The sequence below is a fragment of the Rhinolophus sinicus genome, linkage group LG07, assembly GCF_036562045.2.
Source record: "Rhinolophus sinicus isolate RSC01 linkage group LG07, ASM3656204v1, whole genome shotgun sequence".
NCBI lineage: Eukaryota > Metazoa > Chordata > Mammalia > Chiroptera > Rhinolophidae > Rhinolophus > Rhinolophus sinicus.
In genome coordinates, this window is record NC_133757.1 from 62,745,687 (window position 1) to 62,766,540 (window position 20,854).

The window sequence follows — 20,854 nt, forward strand, 5'->3', positions numbered from 1 at the left end:
CATGTGCAACCATCACCAATGTCAAATTTCAAAATATTCCATTGCCCCAAAAGGAAACCTCATACCCTTAATCAGTCATCCCCCATTCCTTGCTCTCCCCAGCCCCTTGCATCGTACCAGTCTGCTGTCTATGTCTGTGGATTTACCTCTTCTGGATGTTTCATGAATGTAATCTTACAATATGTCACCTTTTGTGTCTGGCTTCTTTAACGTAGCATAATGTTTTCAAATTTGTCCATGTTTTAACATGTATCAATAGTTCACTCTTTTTTATGAGTGAATAATATTCTAATGTATGTATTTACCAGATTTTGTTTATCCATTCAGCCATTGATAGACATCTGGGTTATTTCCACCTTTTAGCTTTTGTAGATAGTGCTGCTATGAACATTCACGTACAAGTGTTTGTTCGAGTTCCTGTTTTCAGTTCTTTGAGGTATCTACCTATGAGTGGAATTGCTAAGTCATATGATAACTCTATATTTAACTTTTTGAGGAACCACCAAACTATTGTCCACTGAGTCTACACCATTTTACATTCCCAGTAGCAATTTATGACTGGGAATCCAATTTTTCCAAATCTTTGCCAGTACATATTGACTTTTTTATTCTAGCCATTCTAGCGAATATGAAATGGTATCTCATTATGGTTTTGATTTGCATTTCCCTAACAACTAATGACGTTGAGCATCTTTTCATAGGCTTGTTGGCCATTTGCGTAGCTTTCTTGGGAGAAATTTCTATTCAGGCCCTTATCCCATTTTTAATTTGGTTGTTTGCCTTTTTGTTGTTAGATTGTAGGAGTTATTTATACTCGTATATTTCCGATAGTGGATGGACTCTTATAAGTGATTTGTAAATATTTTCTCCCATTTTGTATGTTGTCTTTTAACTTTCATGATATCCTTTGCACAAAAGTTTTCAATTTTCATGAAGTTCAGTTTATCTATTTTTTTCTTTGGTTCCTTGTGGTTTTGGTGTCATATATAGGAATCCATTGTCAAATCCAAGGTCATTAAGATTTACACTTACATTTTATTTTCAGAGTTTTATAGTTTTAGCTCTTATGTTTAGGTTTTTGACCCACTTTGAGTTAATTTTTATATATGTTGTGAAGTAAGGGTCCAGCTTTATTCTTTTGCTTGTGGAAATCCAGTTGTCCCAGCACCATTTATTAAAGAGACTATTGTTTCCCAATTGAATGTTCTTGGCTCCCTTGTTGAAAATCAGTTGGCTATAGATATGCTGTTTTATTTCTGGACTCTTAAGTTCTCATTCCATTGATCTGTGTATCTGAACTTGTAGCAGCACTACATTATTTCGGTCACTGTAACTTTGTAGTAAGTTTTGAAATGGGGAAGTACGTATGACTCCTTCAACTTTATTCTTCCTTTTCAACATCATTCTATTCGGGCCCCTTGTGATTTTGTATGAATTTGAATGTCAGCTTTTCCATTTTTACAGAAAAGGCCATTGGAATTTTAATAAGGATTTCATTGAATCTGTAGATTGCTTGGGTAGTTTTGCCATCTTAACTATATTTAATATTCCAGTTCATAAACACAGGATGTCTTTCCATTTACTTCAGTTGTATTAGTCTGCTTGAGCCGCCATAGCAAAATTCTATAGACTGGGTGGCGGAAACAACAGAAATTTATTTTCTCACAGTTTTGGAGGCTGTCAGTCCATGACCGTGGTGTCAGCAAATGTAGTTTTTGGTGAGACCGCTCTTCCTGGCTTGCAGACAGTCGCCTTCTTGCTGTGTCCTCACGTGTCCTTTCCTGTGTGCATATGCAGGTTGAGGGGTAGAGCCCACACTATGGCATCTCTTCCTGTTACAAAGAGACCAGTTCTTTTGGATTAGGGCCCCACCCTTATGACCTTGTTTAACCTTAATTACCTCCACAGTGGCCCTATCTCCAAATACAGCCACATTAGGGTTTAGGGCCTCAACATATGAATTAGGGTTTTGGGGACACACAACGCAGTCTATAACATAGAGCTTTAATTCCTCTCAGCAGTGTTGTAGAGTTTTCAGTCTACAAGTCTTTCACCTCCATTAAAACCTTTTTCTAGGTATTTTATTATTTTTGAAGCTATTTTAAATGGAGTTGTTTTCTTAATTTCCCTTTCAGATTGTTCATTACTAGTGCATGGAAACACAACTGATTTTTGTGTGTTGATGTTATATTATACAACTTTGTTCAATTTGTTCTAATAAGGGTTTTGGGGGATTTTTAAAAATAATTTTCTCTGTATAAGATCATATCATTTGCATAATAGTTTTACTTCTTCCTCTCCAATTGGGTGCGTTTTGTTTCTGTTTTTTGCCTAGTTGCTCTGGCTAAAACTTCAAGTAAAATGTTGAATAGAAGTGGCAAAAGTGGGCATCTTTGTCTTATCCTTGTTATTAGGAAAAAAGCTTCCACTCTTTCACCATTAAGTCTGATGTTAGCTGTGGGGTTTTCATAAATGTTCTTCATCTGTTTGAGGAAGTTCCACTTGCACTGAAGTTAGTCACATTGTACAGTCAGGGTACAGACCCCATGAAACTGCCCTCATTTCAGATACCAACCACAAGAGTCCCAAGACTACCTTCACTTCAGATCAGCAGGTTGTAAATTTAGGGTCCCCACAACCACTCTCAGGTTCAATAATTTCCTAGACTGACTCACAGAACTCTGAAAAGCACTATATTTATGATTACAGTTTTATTACAGCAAAAAAACAAACAAACAAAAAAGCAAATTATTAATAGAACCAACCAAAGGAGGAGATGCATAGGGCAGAATCAGAGAGGTCCAAACATGGAGATTTCATTCAGTCCTTCCAGCCAAAGTATAAAAAAATACAGAGTATTGCCAACCCGGAAAGCTCACCCATTTGGTATCCAGATTTTTTTTTGCTGCTGAATCACATACTACCTGCCTGGTTGACCTTTAGTTTCCAATCGTTCCTAAGGTTTACTCCAGAGGTTGGAACTGATACCCGTCCCAAAGCCTCACTCATAAATCACCTTGTTAGTCCTGTGGCCAAAACCCCAGGCAAACAAAAACACTGCTGTCAGTCAGGACATTCTAGAGGCCTAGAGATCACCTGGAGCTCAGGGCAAAAGCCAGACCTCTACATAAAATTACTTTTTCATCACATACCTTCTATTCCTAATTTAAGTGTTATTATCATGAAAAGGTGTTGGGTTTTGTCAAATGCATTTCTTCATCAGTTGAGATGATGATGTTTGTTTTTCCTTGATTCAGTTAATGTGGTATATTAATTGGGTTGATCTATTTTTTTATTTTTTTGTATATTAAACCACCGTTGCATTCCTGGGATAAATCCCACTTGGTTATAATGTATAATCCTTTTAATATGTTACTGGTATTATTTTGCTAGTATTTTGCTGAGAATTTTTACATCTATGAGGTTTGACAATTAAGTTTGCGAACTTGTTGCAACGATGTTGCTAACTTTTTTTGATACCAGAGGGATTATTGATTATGAATTTGTACTAACTGGACAAACAGTTAACCAAGTTTACTATTTGGAAGTGCTGAAAAGGCTGTGTGAAAAAGTTAAGACGACCTGAACTTTTCGCCAACAATTCATGGCTCTTTCATCACAACAATGCACCAGCTCACACGGCACTGTTTGTGAGGGAGTTTTTAGCCAGGAAACAAATAAGTGTATTGGAACACCCTCCCTACTCACCTGATCTGGCCCCCAGTGACATCTTTCTTTACCTGAAGATAAGGGAAATATTGGAAGGAAGACATTTTGATGACATTCAAGACATCAAGGGTAATACGACGACAGCTCTGATGGCCATTTCAGGAAAAGAGTTCCAAACTTACTTTGAAGGGTGGACTAGGTGCTGGCATCGGTGCATAGCTTCCCAAGGAGAATACTTCGAAGGTTACGGTAGTGAAATCCAGCAGTGAGGTATGTAGCACTTCTTCTGGGATGAGTTCGTGAACTTAATTGTTGGACCTCGTATGATCATAAGTAGGTGATATTGGTATGTGTGTTTTGTTCTCTTGTGATGTTTGCTTGGATTTGGTATCAAGGTAGTGCTGGCCTCAGAATGAGTTAGGAAGTATTCCTCCCTCTTCTGTTTTTTGGAAGAGTTTGAGGACAGGCATTAATTCTTAATTAAATTATTGGTAGAATTTGCCACTAAAGCTATCTGGTCTTTAGTTTTTGGTTTTTGGGTTTTTTTGGGGGAAATTTTGATTGATTCATTCTATTGTTATGGGTATGATCAGATTTTCTATATCTTGAGTCAGTTTTGGTAATAGTGTATGTTTCTAGGAACTTGTCCATTTCATCTAAGTTGTATAATCTGTTGGTGTACAATTGTTCATAGTATTTTTTTATAATCCTTTTTGTTTCTGTAAAATCGGTAGTAATGTCCCCAGTTTCATTTATGATTTTAGTTATTTGCATCTGCTGTTTTTTTTGCTTAGTCTAGGTAAAGGTTTGTCAATGTTGTTGTTCTTTTTAAAGAACCAACTTTTGGCTTTGTTTATTTTCTCTGTTGTTTTTCTGGTCTCTGTTTTGTTAATCAACGCTTTATTCTTTATTATTTCCTGGCATCTTCTTGCTTTGGGATTAGTATTCAAGGTAGACTGTTAGGTAATTGATTTGAGGTGTTTTGCCTTTGTTTTTTATTTTTATTTTTTTTTAATGTGGCTGTTAAAAGCTGTAAAATTGTCCCTGAGCTCTGCTTTTCAGCATTCCCTAAATTTTGGTATGTTGTGTTTTCATTTTCATTCATCTCGAAGTATTACTAATTTCCCTTGTGAATTGTTCTTTGATCTATTCGTTGTTTAAGAGTATATGTTGTTTAATTTCCACAAATTTCCTACTTTTTCTTGATTTCCATTTTCATTCCATTGTGGTCAGAAAAGATATTTTGTATGAGTTCAGTTTTTTTAAAATGTATTAAGACTTGTCCTGTGGCCTAACATAGGGTCTGTCCTGAATAATGTTCCATGTGCATTTGAGAAAAATATGCAGTCTGCTATTTTTGGAGAGTCTTTTATATATATCTGTTATATCTGGTTGGTTTGTAGTATTTTTACAAACTGTAGTATAGTTTACATTATTTCCTTATTGATCTTCTGTCTACTCTGTTTTCATCCATTGATGAAAGCAAGGTATAAAAGTATTCAACTGTTATTGTATAATTGTCTATTTCTCCCTTCAGTTATGTCAGGTTTGCTTCATGTACTGTAGGGCTTTGTTGCTGGGTGTGTATACATATATTCTTGATGGATCAACCTTTTTATCAATATGTATTGTCCTTTGCCCCATGTAACATTTTTGGACTTATAATCTGTTTTGTCTGATATTAGTATAGCTATCCCATCTCTCTTTTGATTTCTATTTGATTGAAATGTCTTTCTCCATTTCTTCACTTTTAACCCGTTTGTGTCTATGAATCTAAAGGGAGTCTCTAGTAGATAGCCTACAGTAGGACGATCATGTTTCTTTGATACCTTCTGCCATTGTCTGGCTTTCAGTTGGAGAGTTTATCTGCATGTGAAATAATTACTGATAAGGAATAAGATACTTTGGCCATTGTACTATTTGTTTTCAATATGTCATATACATTTGTTCTTCAGCTTCCTTCATTACTGCCTTTTTTGGGTATTTAATTACTTTTTTGTTGTGTCATTTGATTCTTTTCTCATTTCCTTTTCTGTATATTTTTCAGTCATTTTCATAAAGATTACTTTGGGGATTACAGTTAACCTTTTCAATTTATGAAAATCTATTTTGGGTTATTACCACTTTAACTTCAGTTGTATGCAAAAATTCTGCTCCTGTACACTCTTTCCTTTCTCCTTTATATCATTGTTGTAACAAATTACGTATTTATATACTGTGTTTATTAAGGTAGATTTGTGGTTACTGTTTATTGCATTTGTCTTTTAAATCATATTGGAAGACAAATAGAAACCCAGAATACAATAATACTGGCCTTTGTGTTTACCTATGTAATTACCTTTACCAGTATTCTATTTCTTCATATGACTTCAGGTTACTGTCTAGTGTCTTTTATTTCTACCTGAAGGACTCCCTTTAGCATTTGTTAAAGAACAGGGGTACTAGTGACAAACTCCCTTAACTTTCATTTATCTCAGAATGTGTTAGTTTCTCTTTCACTTTTGAAGGATAGTTTTGCTTGCTGTAGAATTTTTGTTTGACCTTCGTTTTCTTTCAGCACTTTAAATGTGTCATTTCATTGCCTGTTGGTCTCCATGATTTTTTTTTTTTTTAATAGCTGTTTATATCATTGGGGATCTTTTGTAAGTGACAGTTTGCTTCTCTCCTGAAGCTTTCAAAATCCATTGTGGGGTTTTTTTGTGTGTTTTTTTTGGTCTGGCTTTCAACAGTTTGATTTTAATGAGTTTCAGTACAGATTTTTTGCTTTTATCTTTCTTGTAGTTTGTTGAGCAGATTGGATGTGTAGGTTCATGTATTTCATTAAATTTGAAAATTTTCAGTCCTTATTCTTTAAAATATTTTTCTGCCCCTTTTTCTTCGTCCTTTCCTTTTGGGACTCCCATTATGCGTATGTTGTATAATGGTATTCCATGTCTTGTTTTCCTCAACTTTAATGTTTTGTGCCAAGCAGTGTGGGTTATTCATTTTCCTTACGGTGTTTTCAAGAAATACCCTCTATCTAAGCCCACGACCAAGGTCCCACGCTGAGAATGCAGGATGCTTTCTTTAAGACCGCTAACTCAGCCAGGGAAATAAGTAGGTCAAAGGCTAATAAAAACACCATAAGTCTTTTCTATTGGTTTAAGTTGCCTCTTTCGATTCTGCGTTCACTTGGTTGTTATAAATGTTTGACTATTTTCCAGATTTCAGAAGTTTGTTTTGATAATTTTTGCTCTGCTTTCTGGTGTTTCTGGGGAGCTATCTACTCTGCCATCTTTGCTGACATTACAGTCTTTCTTTATATTCTTGGAACATTGTATTTTGCTGATTTTTATGGAGTAATATAGGGTTATTTTTGCTCTAAAATGAAGCAGTATGTAAAATATTCTATTATCCTTACCAATTATATAAAGTTGAGTATTCACCAGAGTTGTATTTTTTATATGTGTTCAGAAATATTTTATATTTTTATATCCTGTTTTTAACTGCTTTATTGACATATAATTCAAATACCATACAATATACCCACTTAAGTGTACAATTCAGCATTTTTTATTCAAAGGTTGTGCAGACATGACCATAATCCAGTAATAGAACATTTTTGCCCTCCTTAAAGAAACCCTGCATCCATTAACCTTCAATTCTTATTCTTCCCTGTTACCTTTACCCCCAGGCCTAAGCAACCTCTAATCTACTTTCTGTTTCCATGTATTTGCCTATTCTGGACATTTTATATACAGTTGACCTTTGAACAACATGGGAGTTTAGGTGCACAGACCACTCCCCCTTCCCACCCCACACCCCCACCCCACCCCGTGCACTCAAAAATTTGCGTATAACTTTTGACTCTCCCATTCTTAACTACTTAATAGCCTACTGTTGACCAATTACATAAACAGTTGATTAACATATATTTTGTATGTTATATGTATTATATGCTGTATTCTTACAATAAAGTAATCTAGAGAAAAGAAAAGATTAAGAAAATCATAAGGAAGAGAAAATACATATACAGTATTTATTGAAAAAAATCTGTGTATAAGTGGACTGGTGCAGTTCCAAACCATGTTATTCATGGTTCAACTGTAAATGGAATTACATAGCATGTGGTCTTTCATGACTGGCTTCTTTTACCTGTGGTAATGTTTTCAAGGTTCTTCCATGGATGTATCATGTATGAGTACTTCATTTCTTTTTATTGCCAAATAATAATATTTCACTATATGGATATACCACATTTTGTTTATCCATTCTTCACTTGAGGGACATTTGGGCTGTTCTAGGTTTGGGGCTGTTATGAACAATGCTGACCTGAACATTTATGTATAAATTTTCGTGTGGACATATGTTTTTGTATTTTAGTTTTAATTCTAGCTTATTCTTTGAAAAGTTTTGCATCTAATTTGAGAGGAATTTCTTGAAAGTTTATTTAATTCAGTGGAATTATATCTTCCTTGTGAGCTACATTGTATCAAATAACTCATAATAAAATAAATATATATATTTGTGCTCAAATTAGCTATTTAAGACAGTTATGTACCTGAGATATTCAGACTTATCCTTAGTTATCATTCTGATTGCTTTGTATATTACATATGCAACTGTTATTATGTCTGTTGCCATCTTTAAGTAACATAAGATAAATCTTTTTAAATGGGAGAGTATATTCTTTGTCCCATATTTATATAACGTGCGAGGTAGAGCAAAAACGTTAAACTTCTGGGTTTGTTTTTGTTTCCTTTGTCCTATGGATCAGGACAGTAATCTGCCACCATGGAAGTTAATTTGATTTTTGTAAAATAAAATCTTCCAAATAGAAAATTTCCAGATTAATGGAGGTAGCAGTTGAGTAGAACAGAATTCACAGACCAAATGATAGAAGATAGTAAACAAAAGAAATAGCTAGAAGTGTGAAAAGGAAACATTAAATTACAGAAGACCAATATATAACATCATGTATAAATGGGATTAACCCATAATGAAACAAGGTCAAATTTTGACATACACACACACACAACGAACAACAATACATGTTTCTATAGTGAAAACAGTTGCACTAACTTCCAGTGGCTGAAAGCAAAGAGGTTGGCAAAGATGTACAAGCAGATGCAAACAAGGATAACTCTGTGCAATCAGGTGACGTTGAATATGGTGGGGAAACAGTCATTTTATAAGATGAAGGGTATAATACACTTACTTGCATAAGCAACTATCAGGAGACCTGATACGTGGAGTTGCAATGCACAAAGCTTAAATTGTAGAAAATAGAAGAACTGCACAAACACAATAGTATTGGCATATTCTCACATACTTCCTTAGTGTAGACAGATAAAGTGTTAAAAATACAGCACTTCCATAGAAAATTTACCTACTACATTTGAACTAATGAAAGACATACTGGGGTCTGTTACCTGTGATGAAGACTATGCCTGTATCTTCGGTCAGGCCATCTGGGAAACAAACTCTGGGAAAGAGATGCACGTGTGAGAAGTTTATTGGTGTGTTCCCTCAGGATCAGCATCTGTGGGCGGGTGGGGGCAAAGGAAGTAAGAGTGCACAGAGGGAGAAATCGAATTGATTACAGTCACTGCAGAGCCCTCTCAGCTGGTAATTCAACTGGGCCTTTGCCCTGGGGAGCAGCGTAACCTTGGAAAAGGTGGCACTCTGTGACTGAGGGCAGATCCTGGGGAGAGATTTGCCGAAAACTGTCAGCAACCAACAAAACTGCCAACGGCTGGAAGAATGAGTGCCTCAGTCTGAACCCTAGATCAGAACAGGCGTCACAACACACTACAGGCCACCCCTGGTGCCACTTGTCCCCACCTTGTCCCTACAGTAAGTCCTGGAAACTGTTCCTCCATGGTTTTCATTGATGTCTGTTCCTTGAGTAACTTAGAAGAAGTTTAATGGGGTAAACTACTGCACCCACCTCTGCAGCTGGATTGAGGCCACAATTGGTTATCATCTCTCTGCTCTACTTCTCATTCAGATTCCCCTCGCCCTAAGCTAATATCTCTGCTGGCCTGAGATTGCTTACGTGGTAATCTAACCTGAACTTCCATCCCTTGGACGTTCAATGTAAGTCAGTGTGGGGGTGGGTTTCCACAGAGTCTCTCAGAGACCGAAACTGAATGAGGCTCCACCGTCTACATAGTTGCTGGTCACTGTTTTGGGGAAAGAGAAAGCCAGGTGGTGTGTACTGGCTCTTTTATGCTTTGGCCTGGATGTGACACATCGCTTCTGCTCTAAGCCCATTGGCAGAACTAGTCATAAGGACCTGCCTGGTTGTGAGGGAACTGGAGTTGTGGGGAGGCTGACTTCACAATGGTGGTGAGCACCGTCTCTGCCACAGTCTGCCCTTCTGCTTATCAGAACTCCCTTGCTCCCTTCAGTCCACATTTATCCTCTCCTTAGGCAACATCACCAAGTCCTATTCTGTGCAGGCATTTAGCTCCAAGTGATACATGGTAATCTCTACATCTAATCCAGACATTGCTCCTTTTCGTCCGAAAGCATTGGCCCAAGAATGACCAAATTGTCTGGCCATCCCCTCCCACTGCCCCTGTCCTCTAGATGTGGTCAGACAGGGCCAGGGTGACCACAATAAACAAAACATTCGGGAAATTGAAAAATGCAGTATTGGGTATTTGTAATCTGGAATTTGCTTGGGCAGACATTCTGAGTATCCCTTGCCCTGAGGGTGGGGAATATTCCTTAATTAGGCCCTGAATCTGATCTCCGCAAGGACCATCGTGTCGTGTCTGCTGTTCTCTGTGGCACCTACCTGGCTCCACCCTGTTGAGTCTTTCCTTTTCACCATCCTTGAATCTGGCTGAAAGTGGGTATTAGAAAATGTGCTCTCTTTGGGGGCTGCTCAGCTTTCTCAGCTCTCTACCTGCAAAAGATTGGAGATCAAGTGTCATTTTAATGCAGTCCTTCTCTACCTGGGTACTGTGGACATTTTGGATGAATAATTCTTTGTTTTGAGAATTGTAGCATATTTAGCAGCATTCCTGGCCTCTGCCCACTAGATATCAGTAGTACTCCCTAAATGTGACAACCAAAGGTGTCTCCAAGGACAGTATCCCTCGCGGGCAAAATTGCCCTGAATTGAGAGCCACTGTTTTAAAGCTAGAATAGCCACAGAATTATGGAGGGTTTTTTTGTTTGTTTTTGTTTGTTTGTTTTTTGATAGTATAGCTCTCTCAGACACTTTTTATATTTTTAACTACAGTTCTTTTCAAAGCACATTTGTTAGCTCACTGGACCTTAATATGTAACTTTAAGCGTTCAGGCTTCAGTTTCATCAGTTGAAAGATTTTACAAGTCTTTTTCTCTCAAGGGCCTTTAGAATTATGTGAAAATGGTGCTTCAGAAACAAGTCCAAGCTATCAGTGGCCTAAAACAGCATTTATTGCTTGCTTGGGTTTGCAGGTTGTCTGTGTGGCACTGCTTCAGATCATGGGGTCAGGTTCAGGGTCTGTTGCATGTTCCGGTTTCAGTGTCCAGGCTGAAGGAGTGCCTTCCTGGGGCACGTCCTTTTCTCATGGTGAAAGATAGAAGAGCAAGAGCCGAGCTAATCAAGCACATTTACAGCTTCTCTTCAGATTTCGTGCACATCGCGTTTCCTCACGTTCCGTTGGTCAAACCAAGTCATCTGATTGGGCTCATCAGTACAGGGAAGGAGTATGCTGGGCTGGAGGGGGAGATATTTGAACCATCTGCCCTTTTTTGTTTTTGAAGTGTCTAGTAGCATTTAACTTTTCCACAATGGCAAGGCCCTGCAATTCTACACTTTCTGATCCCTTTCATTTCTACTTTTAAAGTGTCTAGTTCTTTCAAATGCAGCCAATAGCCACAAACACACACTGCTAAAGTTCTGCTTTCTAATCTCTTCTTCTAGAGCAGGGTCAGGAAACTTTTTCTGCAAAGGCAAGACCACATAATAATTTTAGGTTTTGCAAAGGATACAATCTCTGTAATAGCTACTCAGCTTTGCCATTCTAACACAACAGCCATAGACAATAGGTAATTGAATGAGTATGACTGTGTTCCGATATATATAAAACTTCCTTTACAAAAACAGGCAGGCCTTAATTTGCCAGCACGTATTCTGGAGCTCCAAGTTCATTATTCAAGTGCTGTGCTTCCAGGTTATTGCAGATGACAGTGTCATGAAATGTATTGCTACTGTATAACCTGGATCACTTTTCCAATCCTTGATGTTCGTTTCCTTGCTACCTGCTGCTCCATTGCTAAGCTGTGATCCTGTGTTCATATAATAGTGACTGCACTCCTGGCACCAATTTCAGTGTTAGAATAGAGTAGTGTAAAGGGAAAACTGTCCTATGTGTTTACTACAGCTCTGCTTCTCACACCAGATGTGTGGAGGTTTTGCCCACAGCAAACAAGTCTCAGATTCTCTGGCCACCAGCCTGGTATCCTATAGTTTAACTCAATTCTGACACTATTTACCTGGAGATAGCACCAGATCCCACAAATTAGGGGCTCAGTCCCATAAGACTGCCCCCATGTCAGATGCCAGTCACAAGCCCCGGCTGTTCCTGTGCTTCTGACCTACTGGCTATAATTTGAAGATTTCCCATGTCCCCTTCCTCAGGTTCAATTAATTTGTAGAGTGGCTCACAGAACTCAGGAAAACATTTTACTTAGTAGATTACCAGTTTGTCATGAAGTACATAACTCAGGAATAGCCAAATGGAGAGATGCATAGGGCAAGGTATGTGCAAAGGGTGTGGAGCTTCTATGCCCTCTCTGGGTGTGCCACTGTCCCCTGATGTCCATGTGTTCACCAACCAGGAAGTGCTCTGAATCCTGTCCTTTTGGGATTTTATGGAGGCTTCATTACATAGGCATGTTTATTATTAAATCATTGGTCACTGGTGATTGAACTTAATCTCTAGCCCCTCTGCCCACCCAGGACGTCTGAGCGTGGGGCTGAAAGTTCCAATATCTAATAACATTGGTTCCCCTGGCAACCAGCCCCCATCCTTTTGGGCTTTTGGAAAGTCACTCATTAACATAAACTCAGAGGTAGCTTGAAGGGGGCTTTTCATGAATAGCAAAAAGCAGTCCTTTCACCTTGTTGCTCTTATCACTTAGGAAATTCTAAGGGTTTTAGGAGCTCTTAATCGGGACAGAGAACAAATATATATTTCTTATTATAAACCACAATATCACAATTAGGCTATGCAGAATTCTCAGTGGCTTAATGCAACTCAAGTTTACATCCCACATTGCTTGTCCAGTGCTGGTCATAATGGGTGGTGCTCAGCAACCCAGGTTGACAGAGGGTCCGCTGTCTGGAATGTCACTAATGACCAAAGTAGGGTGACAACAGGATGCCCTTCTATTCTTTGCTCCCACTCACATCGCATTGACCTGAACTAGTCACAGTTAGACTTGCCCGCCTAACTGTGAGGAGGCTGGAAATGGGTGGGAGAGAAGACTGAACATTATTCGGTTAGTTTCACTGCCTCTGCCTCAGTCATACACATTCAGTTATTCTTCTCATACAGTTAGCAGTGGTTCTAACATCCGTAGAAAGGTACATATTGATATACAAAGATGAATTTCAGGTAATACTCTAAGGCATTTTTGACAGTTTGTTTTTAGGTTACATCCATGATTGCCTATCAAAATGCACTAAAGACAACGTCCATCTATTTCTGGATATAGACTTTACAAAAGTGAGCGTCTTCCAGGCTGTCTTCTCCCCTGATTGCATGAACCACTGGTGTTCAGTGTCTGTACTGCGTGTCAGTACCAGTGACAAAATGTGTCTGTGTTGTGAGTATGTGCTTGGTCTCTTGGTTTATAAAGAAGACTCATCGGAGCTTTCAGGCAAATGTGTTGAACTGGAAGCCATGAGTGTTCATGCTGCTTCCTTTCTTTTAATGATCATAGCACAGAATTCTTTAAGGTTGGGGTCAGATGGGAAATTGTTCACAAAGATGTTATTTAGTAGCATGAGCAGCAAGTAATTTTATAGATTACTGACACCGAGACAATACTGTCCTACCTCTATGAGCAGACAAAACTTTTATAAACAAATTTGTGTGGTTTGGGGTGGGAAATCAGTGATGGGAATCTGCTGACGACTAGTTCAGTCCTTTAGAATTGAACATCTGCCAACTTGTAAGGTCAAGTGACGCTTGCTGGGATTGACATAGAATGGCCCATTGTTGATTTGTAATATCTATAATAAAACTTACTGTGACTTTGAATTTTTTAAAAGAAAGATTCTCTGGGGCCAGCCCGGTGGCTCAGGCGGTTGGAGCTCCGTGCTCCTAACGCTGAAGGCTGCCGGTTCGATTCCCACTTGGGCCAGTGACAGATGGCTCAGTTGGTTGGAGCGTGGGCTCTCAAGCACAAGGTTGCGGGTTCAACTCCCACAAGGGATGGTAGGCTGCACCCCCTGCAACTAACAATGGCAACTGGACCTGGAGCTGAGCTGTGCCCTCCACAACTAAGATTAAAAGGACAACAACTTGACTTGGAAAAAGTCCTGGAAGTACACACTGTTCCCCTATAAAGTCCTGTTTCCCTTCCCCAAAATAAAATAAAATAAAAAATAAAAAGACTCTCTTTTTCTTTTATAATAATAGTTCTTACGTGAGCTTTCAGATGCCTTTCCAAGTCACTTTTACTCCCCTTGATCGAAAATTGCTAGCTAATCATAATTTCCAGCAAATAAAACATTCCTAACTTCTCTAATAACTTAAAGTTAAAATAACTTAAAGTTTAACTCATAAGTTAAAATGCTATCAGGCTAATTTCTCCAGTTAGCCTATTGTGATGAATCTGTGCCGTGATACCAGGTATGGTGAGAGAAATAATTAGCATGATTGTTTTACAAGAGATCTGATAACTTGTGAAGAGCGAAATATTTGTATATATCATAGCAGTCATTTTTTATTTTTATTCTTTGAAGGACTTAAAGCCCAGTAATATAGTAGTAAAATCAGACTGCACTTTGAAGATTCTTGACTTTGGACTGGCCAGGACTGCAGGAACTAGTTTTATGATGACACCTTATGTAGTGACCCGCTACTACAGAGCGCCTGAAGTCATCCTAGGGATGGGCTACAAAGAAAACGGTCAGCAAACACTCTTTATTGGAAATACTGTTCTGATTTGTCTGCTTTTGTTTATCAGGTTTCTTATGTAAATATTTAAGCTGAAGTGCGTAGAGTTAAATGTATGTCACTGTTTGAAATGTTTATCAGTAGTTTGAAACTAACTATAAATTCTGTCATAAATGTTTGGAAAAACTTGGGGGGCCCTGTTTATTTAAATACAAATGCATAACCATCAACACTACTGTTGGATAAAGAATTTGTTGCCATGGCCCCTAAACCAGAATATATGTCATTTGCTTTCCTATAACTTGAAAATGAGTATTTCTAACATGGTTTCAAAGGAATATGCAGTGAGCTGACAGTTTATCATTAGTAGTAATCCTAGTTTTCTGTTAATGACATTTGCTCGTATTTCCAACCTGGAGACTAAAGTTAATAGCAATAGTACTTAGTGTAAACTTCAAGAGCTACAGTAAAGCCATTCTTCAAAGCTGATGGATAATTAAGGTGACCTTTTGTAGGAACAGTGTTTCATCAAAGCCCTGTGTCCAGCCTTAAAACAATGGCATATCTAGTTGTGTGTGTAATACACACACACACACCAGCATTAGAATCAAGGTTGAAGAAAATTCATGAGTTTAAAAAAGGTATACATATATTTCTGTTTAATTTAAGAAGAAATGTTATTGACTCCCAAACATTTAGGAGATAAGTCTGCACAGGATTTTATTGACTTAAGCTATAAGTTTTTAAATGTGGTAACTTCATCCGAAATACTCCCTAGAATAGGACCTAGATGTTTTTTCTAGCAAGGACTCTGGAACAGCAGTTCACTTTGAGTCAGGAAACTGTATTAAGTCAGTCTTCAGGATTCTTTTTTATATAAGGTAACATTGAACTGAGGATTTTAGCTTAATTTCCTTTTCTGAGCTAATTAAAAACAAATACTTTAAACATTTACTATTCTTTTGTTCTTAAACATGCTGTTTTGTTTTCTTACTCTCTACCTAAAATTGTCTTATACCCTGTAGAATTCAGTGAACTGCGTTTAGTATTAGACTTACTTTTTTCTTTTCTTTTCTTTTCTTTTTTTTTTTTTTTTTTGAGTATTGATACTTCAAGTAACCAGCATGATGGCTGCTTCTGCTTTTGCTGTAAAACCATCGCCTGTCACAAATACTGTGTAGTGTGTTACTCAGTGTCCTAAAAATGTGATCTTGGGAGAAAGCTCTCTACCAGAAATTAGCACCAAGAAAAAATAACATGTAAAGAATTGACATGCTTTTTCTCTTAGATAAGAATTATGTAGATCACATTATTGCCTTTTTTTTTTTGGGGGGGGGGCTCAGGAAACTGAGTCAAATGGAATGCTTAATCATGATAACTACATTAGCACACAAGGTTAAATATAAGAACTTCATTCTTTTAGTGGCACGTTCCCGTCCCACCCACCCATCCCCACTTGTTTTAACAACTCTTATTTTGTCTTGTATTGCAAACTACCTCAAAGCTTTTGGGAAAGTATGATATAATGGAATATATTTAAACTGCCTAATAGGATAAGCAGTTAGACCCTTTAAAGCTAGTTGTGTGTCTGAACCAGGCTTATCGTGTTCTGAGAAAGTCTTCACTGACCCAGACAACAACTTCTCCATACTTATAGCTTTCAAAATCTGTTTAAAAATATGTTTTTCTTAAGTTACCTACATACGTTGTATCCTGGTTTTTTAACTAAAGTTTGCCATTTTCTATAAAATCTATAGAGAAAATGTATTGTAATAGATTTTTGCCAAAAAATGAAAACCCTGGAAAAATTTTTTCTCTGAACTGATTTATGTATATTAACTTTCCTCTAAAATTTTATCCTTGGAAGTTGAACCATGTACCATAAATATAAAAAAAAACATTTGTATGTATTTTAATACGAAATTTTAGAGAAACTTTAGTCCCACAGGATTTCCAAAATGTATTTCCAATTCTGTAATGAACTAGCAGTCTCCTTATAAGAATGCATTAGAAAGTACACTTTAATTTCCTAAGTCCTCCCACATGGTAAAGGGTGTATCTCTCTAACGTCCATTGCATCCAATTCTGCCCTTTTCCTCTTTTGCTTGTAAAGAATTTGGACCCTCAAACTTCAAAAACAAATGCAAGCTTCGAAGGCTTTCCGTTTAAATACTCATTCTTTCCCTGTTCTCCTATTAAACTGCAAGCACCTACTCTCTTTTTATCTGATTTTCAAACCCAGAGATACAAAAAGTCAGGGTGTATTGTTAGTTTTAATGAAACAGGTGGAGACCCACAAATCGCTTATTTCTGTGTCTAGCAGATTCTGGTTGGTGTTGATTGGAGTTCCCATTTAAAGTAGGAACTTTCATACTCTCTTCAGCCAAAACTCACTTCTGAAATCAAAAGCTGTTCACTTCTTTGGGTTTAAAAACTTTAGATGAAAAACATGGAATAACTTCTTTTGCTAAGTTTTCTTAATTGATCATTTGTTCATTCTCTATGCACTTGTTCCTTTTGGGGATAGTACAGTAAATACACCATAATGTTGTCAAGAAAACATGACTTTTGATTCAGAATAAGCATAGCACTACTCAAATGAATTTATGAAATCCAGTTTGAAGATTTCTAAAGAACTTTAGATTAATTTTTAAACTGTAATTATTCATAGAAATGCATTTTTTCTGTCAAATATTTGAATATACTAGATTTTTCTGCTCATGCTTTTTTCTTTTATTTGACTTAAAGAGAGAGTATAATGCACAGTTGAACCTCAAAATAGTATCAAGGTTTTATTTTTTTGAATTTTGCTACCTCATATATTTTTCAATCTTACAACAAAGTTTGTGTTTGGTTCTATTTTATATTTTATAAACAAAGTTTCAGTGACAAAATGTGTAGAATTTTTAATCATGTGATTTCTGTGCGTAACTCTCACTTTAAAATTAGATATGTAGTTAAAAGGCCACACTTCACGATTGCTTTTGTGAATCAAAGCCATTTGAAAAACATTTTGTTTTAAATTATTCCATTAGCTAAAATTAAAATCACTTTTTTCTTTTTGTGATATTTTGTAGTTTTTTATATAATGCAGTCATATTATGCTTCTTTGATTTTAACAACCTTTTGCTTTGCTTTTCCTTCTTTTGTGCTGCAAACATATAGTGGATTTATGGTCTGTGGGGTGCATTATGGGAGAAATGGTTTGCCACAAAATCCTCTTTCCAGGAAGGGACTGTATCCTTGTGCTGCTTCAGCAGTTTAATCAGTTAGGTGATGAACTTCCTTATGTTCTCTAATGAAAATGAATATGGTACTTTCATACATGTGGGGTTTTTTAAACAGACATAAAGTTTGTGGCTGTTATAGTTCAAAAATGGTTGAGATAAGCTGAAATATTTGTAGACTGCATCTGGCAGTAGGACATACAGTCTCTGCTGGTAGTTAGAGCACATTCACTGTCACTCATTTTTATTTTATACTGCTTTCTATAATTTTAAAGTATACATGGTGTGTGTGATTTTCTTTTAATGTTTATTTTTTTTTTATTTTAACCAAAATCTTTATGTTAATGTCATTGCATTTTGTTTTCAGTTGACATTTGGTCAGTTGGGTGCATCATGGGAGAAATGATCAAAGGTGGTGTTTTGTTCCCAGGTACAGATCGTATCCTTATCTTTGGCCTAAAGTGTAGTTTCTAAAGGTCAAAATGTATGACAGCTTGGTCGGGTATAATGTATTTTGTCTGTCCCTAATAATATTGTTAAATTGCTCTGCTCTTTCAAAATACCACCTGCTATTTGACATAGACTTTCCTTTCCCTCATTTATTGATTGTTTCATATGTTAATTCTGAGCACTGGCTCAAGTTAATTATCCACAGTTACCTTGCTGTGTTTGAGTTGATTTATTTAACCTAAATCAAAAATCATGGCTTGCATTAAAAATGTCTAATAATTATACACTTGAGTAAGTCTAGAAGTACTTAGGACTTTAATATGAATTTTGGAATTGTCTGTTGCCTCTGGTCATCCTTTTGATTTGTCCCCCTCCCCTCACCACTTTTTTGTTAATGTTCTATGCGTTTCATGTCTTTTGGTTGTTGTCTCATTTCTCAACATAACAATACTGATCTTTTCATCTGAGAATTTCAGCAATAATAATAGTTTTATGGTGATGAGTAGATTAGGATTCATGCATTTATATTACCAGTGAGTGATCTGTTACGTATTTATCAGCTAGTAACACAATTATTTTAGAAAGAGGAATGGGAAAAGCCTTATGCACTGGGTTGCAGTAAGAAAGTTTTAGGTCTTAGTCTGCAGGAGGGACTGGGAATGTAAAAACTCAAGCAAAAGTAGTCTTACAACTTACCAAAATACTGATTCGTTTTCATAAGTTTCAGAGCTTTAAAAAATTTTTATTAACATACATTAAACAAAGAATGGCAAAAGAAAATGCCACTTTTGTCAAAGCCATCGTTTTTATTGCTACTGGTCATTTTCTGTTATTGTAGAAAACTAAAGAAAAACACACACAAAAAGGAAAAAAACAGGACAGATTATAAGAAATATTTCTTAGGCTCTAGGATATGTACTGACATTTTCTGATAAGCTGAAAAGAAAGGCAAATTTTGTATTCTAGAATTGTGTACAGTTTATATTTAGAGTCCCTAGGGGTAGTAATTATCATTCTTTGAATCACTTGTCATTTGTATGTGGAATTTGTTAGTTTAAGCTTCCATTTTTATGATAAAATCAGTATGAGACACATAAACACACACACACTTGCTCTCTACATAAGGATTACACACAAAGCTTGTTATTGATCTTTTTTGTCCACCTACAATTACTGTCTTTTGCAAGGTGGCTGTAAGATATAAGCTTTATAACTGCCACATTCTTAGGATTTTTTAAATTGTTGTTTTCTTACTATTTTAATATGGATATGACTAATGTGTTGAACATTAGATACAGAGTATTTTTCTTAGCTACTTGATATTAGATATTGATCAATGGAATAAAGTTATTGAACAGCTGGGAACACCATGTCCTGAATTCATGAAGAAACTACAACCAACAGTAAGGACTTATGTTGAAAACAGACCTAAATATGCTGGATATAGCTTTGAGAAGCTCTTCCCTGATGTACTCTTCCCAGCTGACTCAGAACACAACAAACTGAAAGGTACTTTTTATAAATATATATATATATTTAATCCCATTTTGTATGTGTATATTCATGTTATTATGGGACATAGCCCAAGGCTATCTCTGGGTAGTGGAACAAAGTGAGGTTTTAGTTATTTTTTTTCTGTAACTATTTTTTTATCGTATGTATGACCTGATTTTATAATAAAATCTATTCTTTTTAAAACACATACTTTTTAATAAGTGATAATTTCAAGTTTCTGAAATGTACTGATAATTTAAAAACCTTTTTGTGAGATACATGTACATTAACATCATTATTTTTGCAGCCAGTCAGGCAAGGGATTTGTTATCCAAAATGCTGGTAATTGATGCATCTAAAAGGATCTCTGTCGATGAAGCTCTCCAGCACCCGTACATCAATGTCTGGTATGACCCTTCTGAAGCAGAAGCTGTAAGTTCTTTTTTTAGTGTTTGAAGAATATATTGCCTCTTACAGTTAGAATTAAAGTTAGGTTTGGAGGAGGCATTTTAATTTTAAATAAGATTATAGATAAATGATGATGTTTTTCTGTTTTTGCATTAAAAGTAACTTGTTAATGAACATATCCAAGTACCTCCTACACGAAATAAAGTTATATCTCACTATTGTTGCCTTCTTGCCTTGATACCTGATCTGATGAGCTAGAATATCGAGTGCTTTGGGAGAAAATCCTAACTTAGTTATAAAACAAATTACTGTGTTCAAAGGATAGCGCAGTTCTATGATATAGATAAAATGTGACCATTTTAAAAGCTGGAAGGAAAGAAAAAGGTGGTTAAACATCCTTTTTCCTGTCATGAAGGAGTGTTCCAAAACTAGTCTCTCTATATCCGAAGGTTAATGATTTGATCAATCTTGGTCTAATGTATTTTTACAAACCTTTCT

The 20,854-nt window shown here is 36.5% G+C and overlaps 1 protein-coding gene across 8 annotated transcripts in view; it reads left to right on the forward strand.

Moving 5' to 3' along the window:
• The window catches only part of MAPK8 (mitogen-activated protein kinase 8), a 104,535-nt gene that overhangs the window by 75,352 nt on the left and 8,329 nt on the right, over positions 1-20,854 (forward strand). For 6 of the 8 annotated variants that reach the window (XM_074337236.1, XM_074337233.1, XM_074337235.1 and 3 more), the window contains 4 exons: positions 14,624-14,789; positions 18,372-18,443; positions 19,781-19,963; positions 20,256-20,380. In XM_074337236.1, coding sequence (XP_074193337.1) covers positions 14,624-14,789; positions 18,372-18,443; positions 19,781-19,963; positions 20,256-20,380 — 546 coding nt within the window. Of the gene's footprint in view, positions 1-14,623; positions 14,790-17,942; positions 18,015-18,371; positions 18,444-19,780; positions 19,964-20,255; positions 20,381-20,854 lie in introns of all 8 variants that reach the window. The other 2 variants (XM_074337234.1, XM_074337237.1) reach the window with 1 other exon arrangement.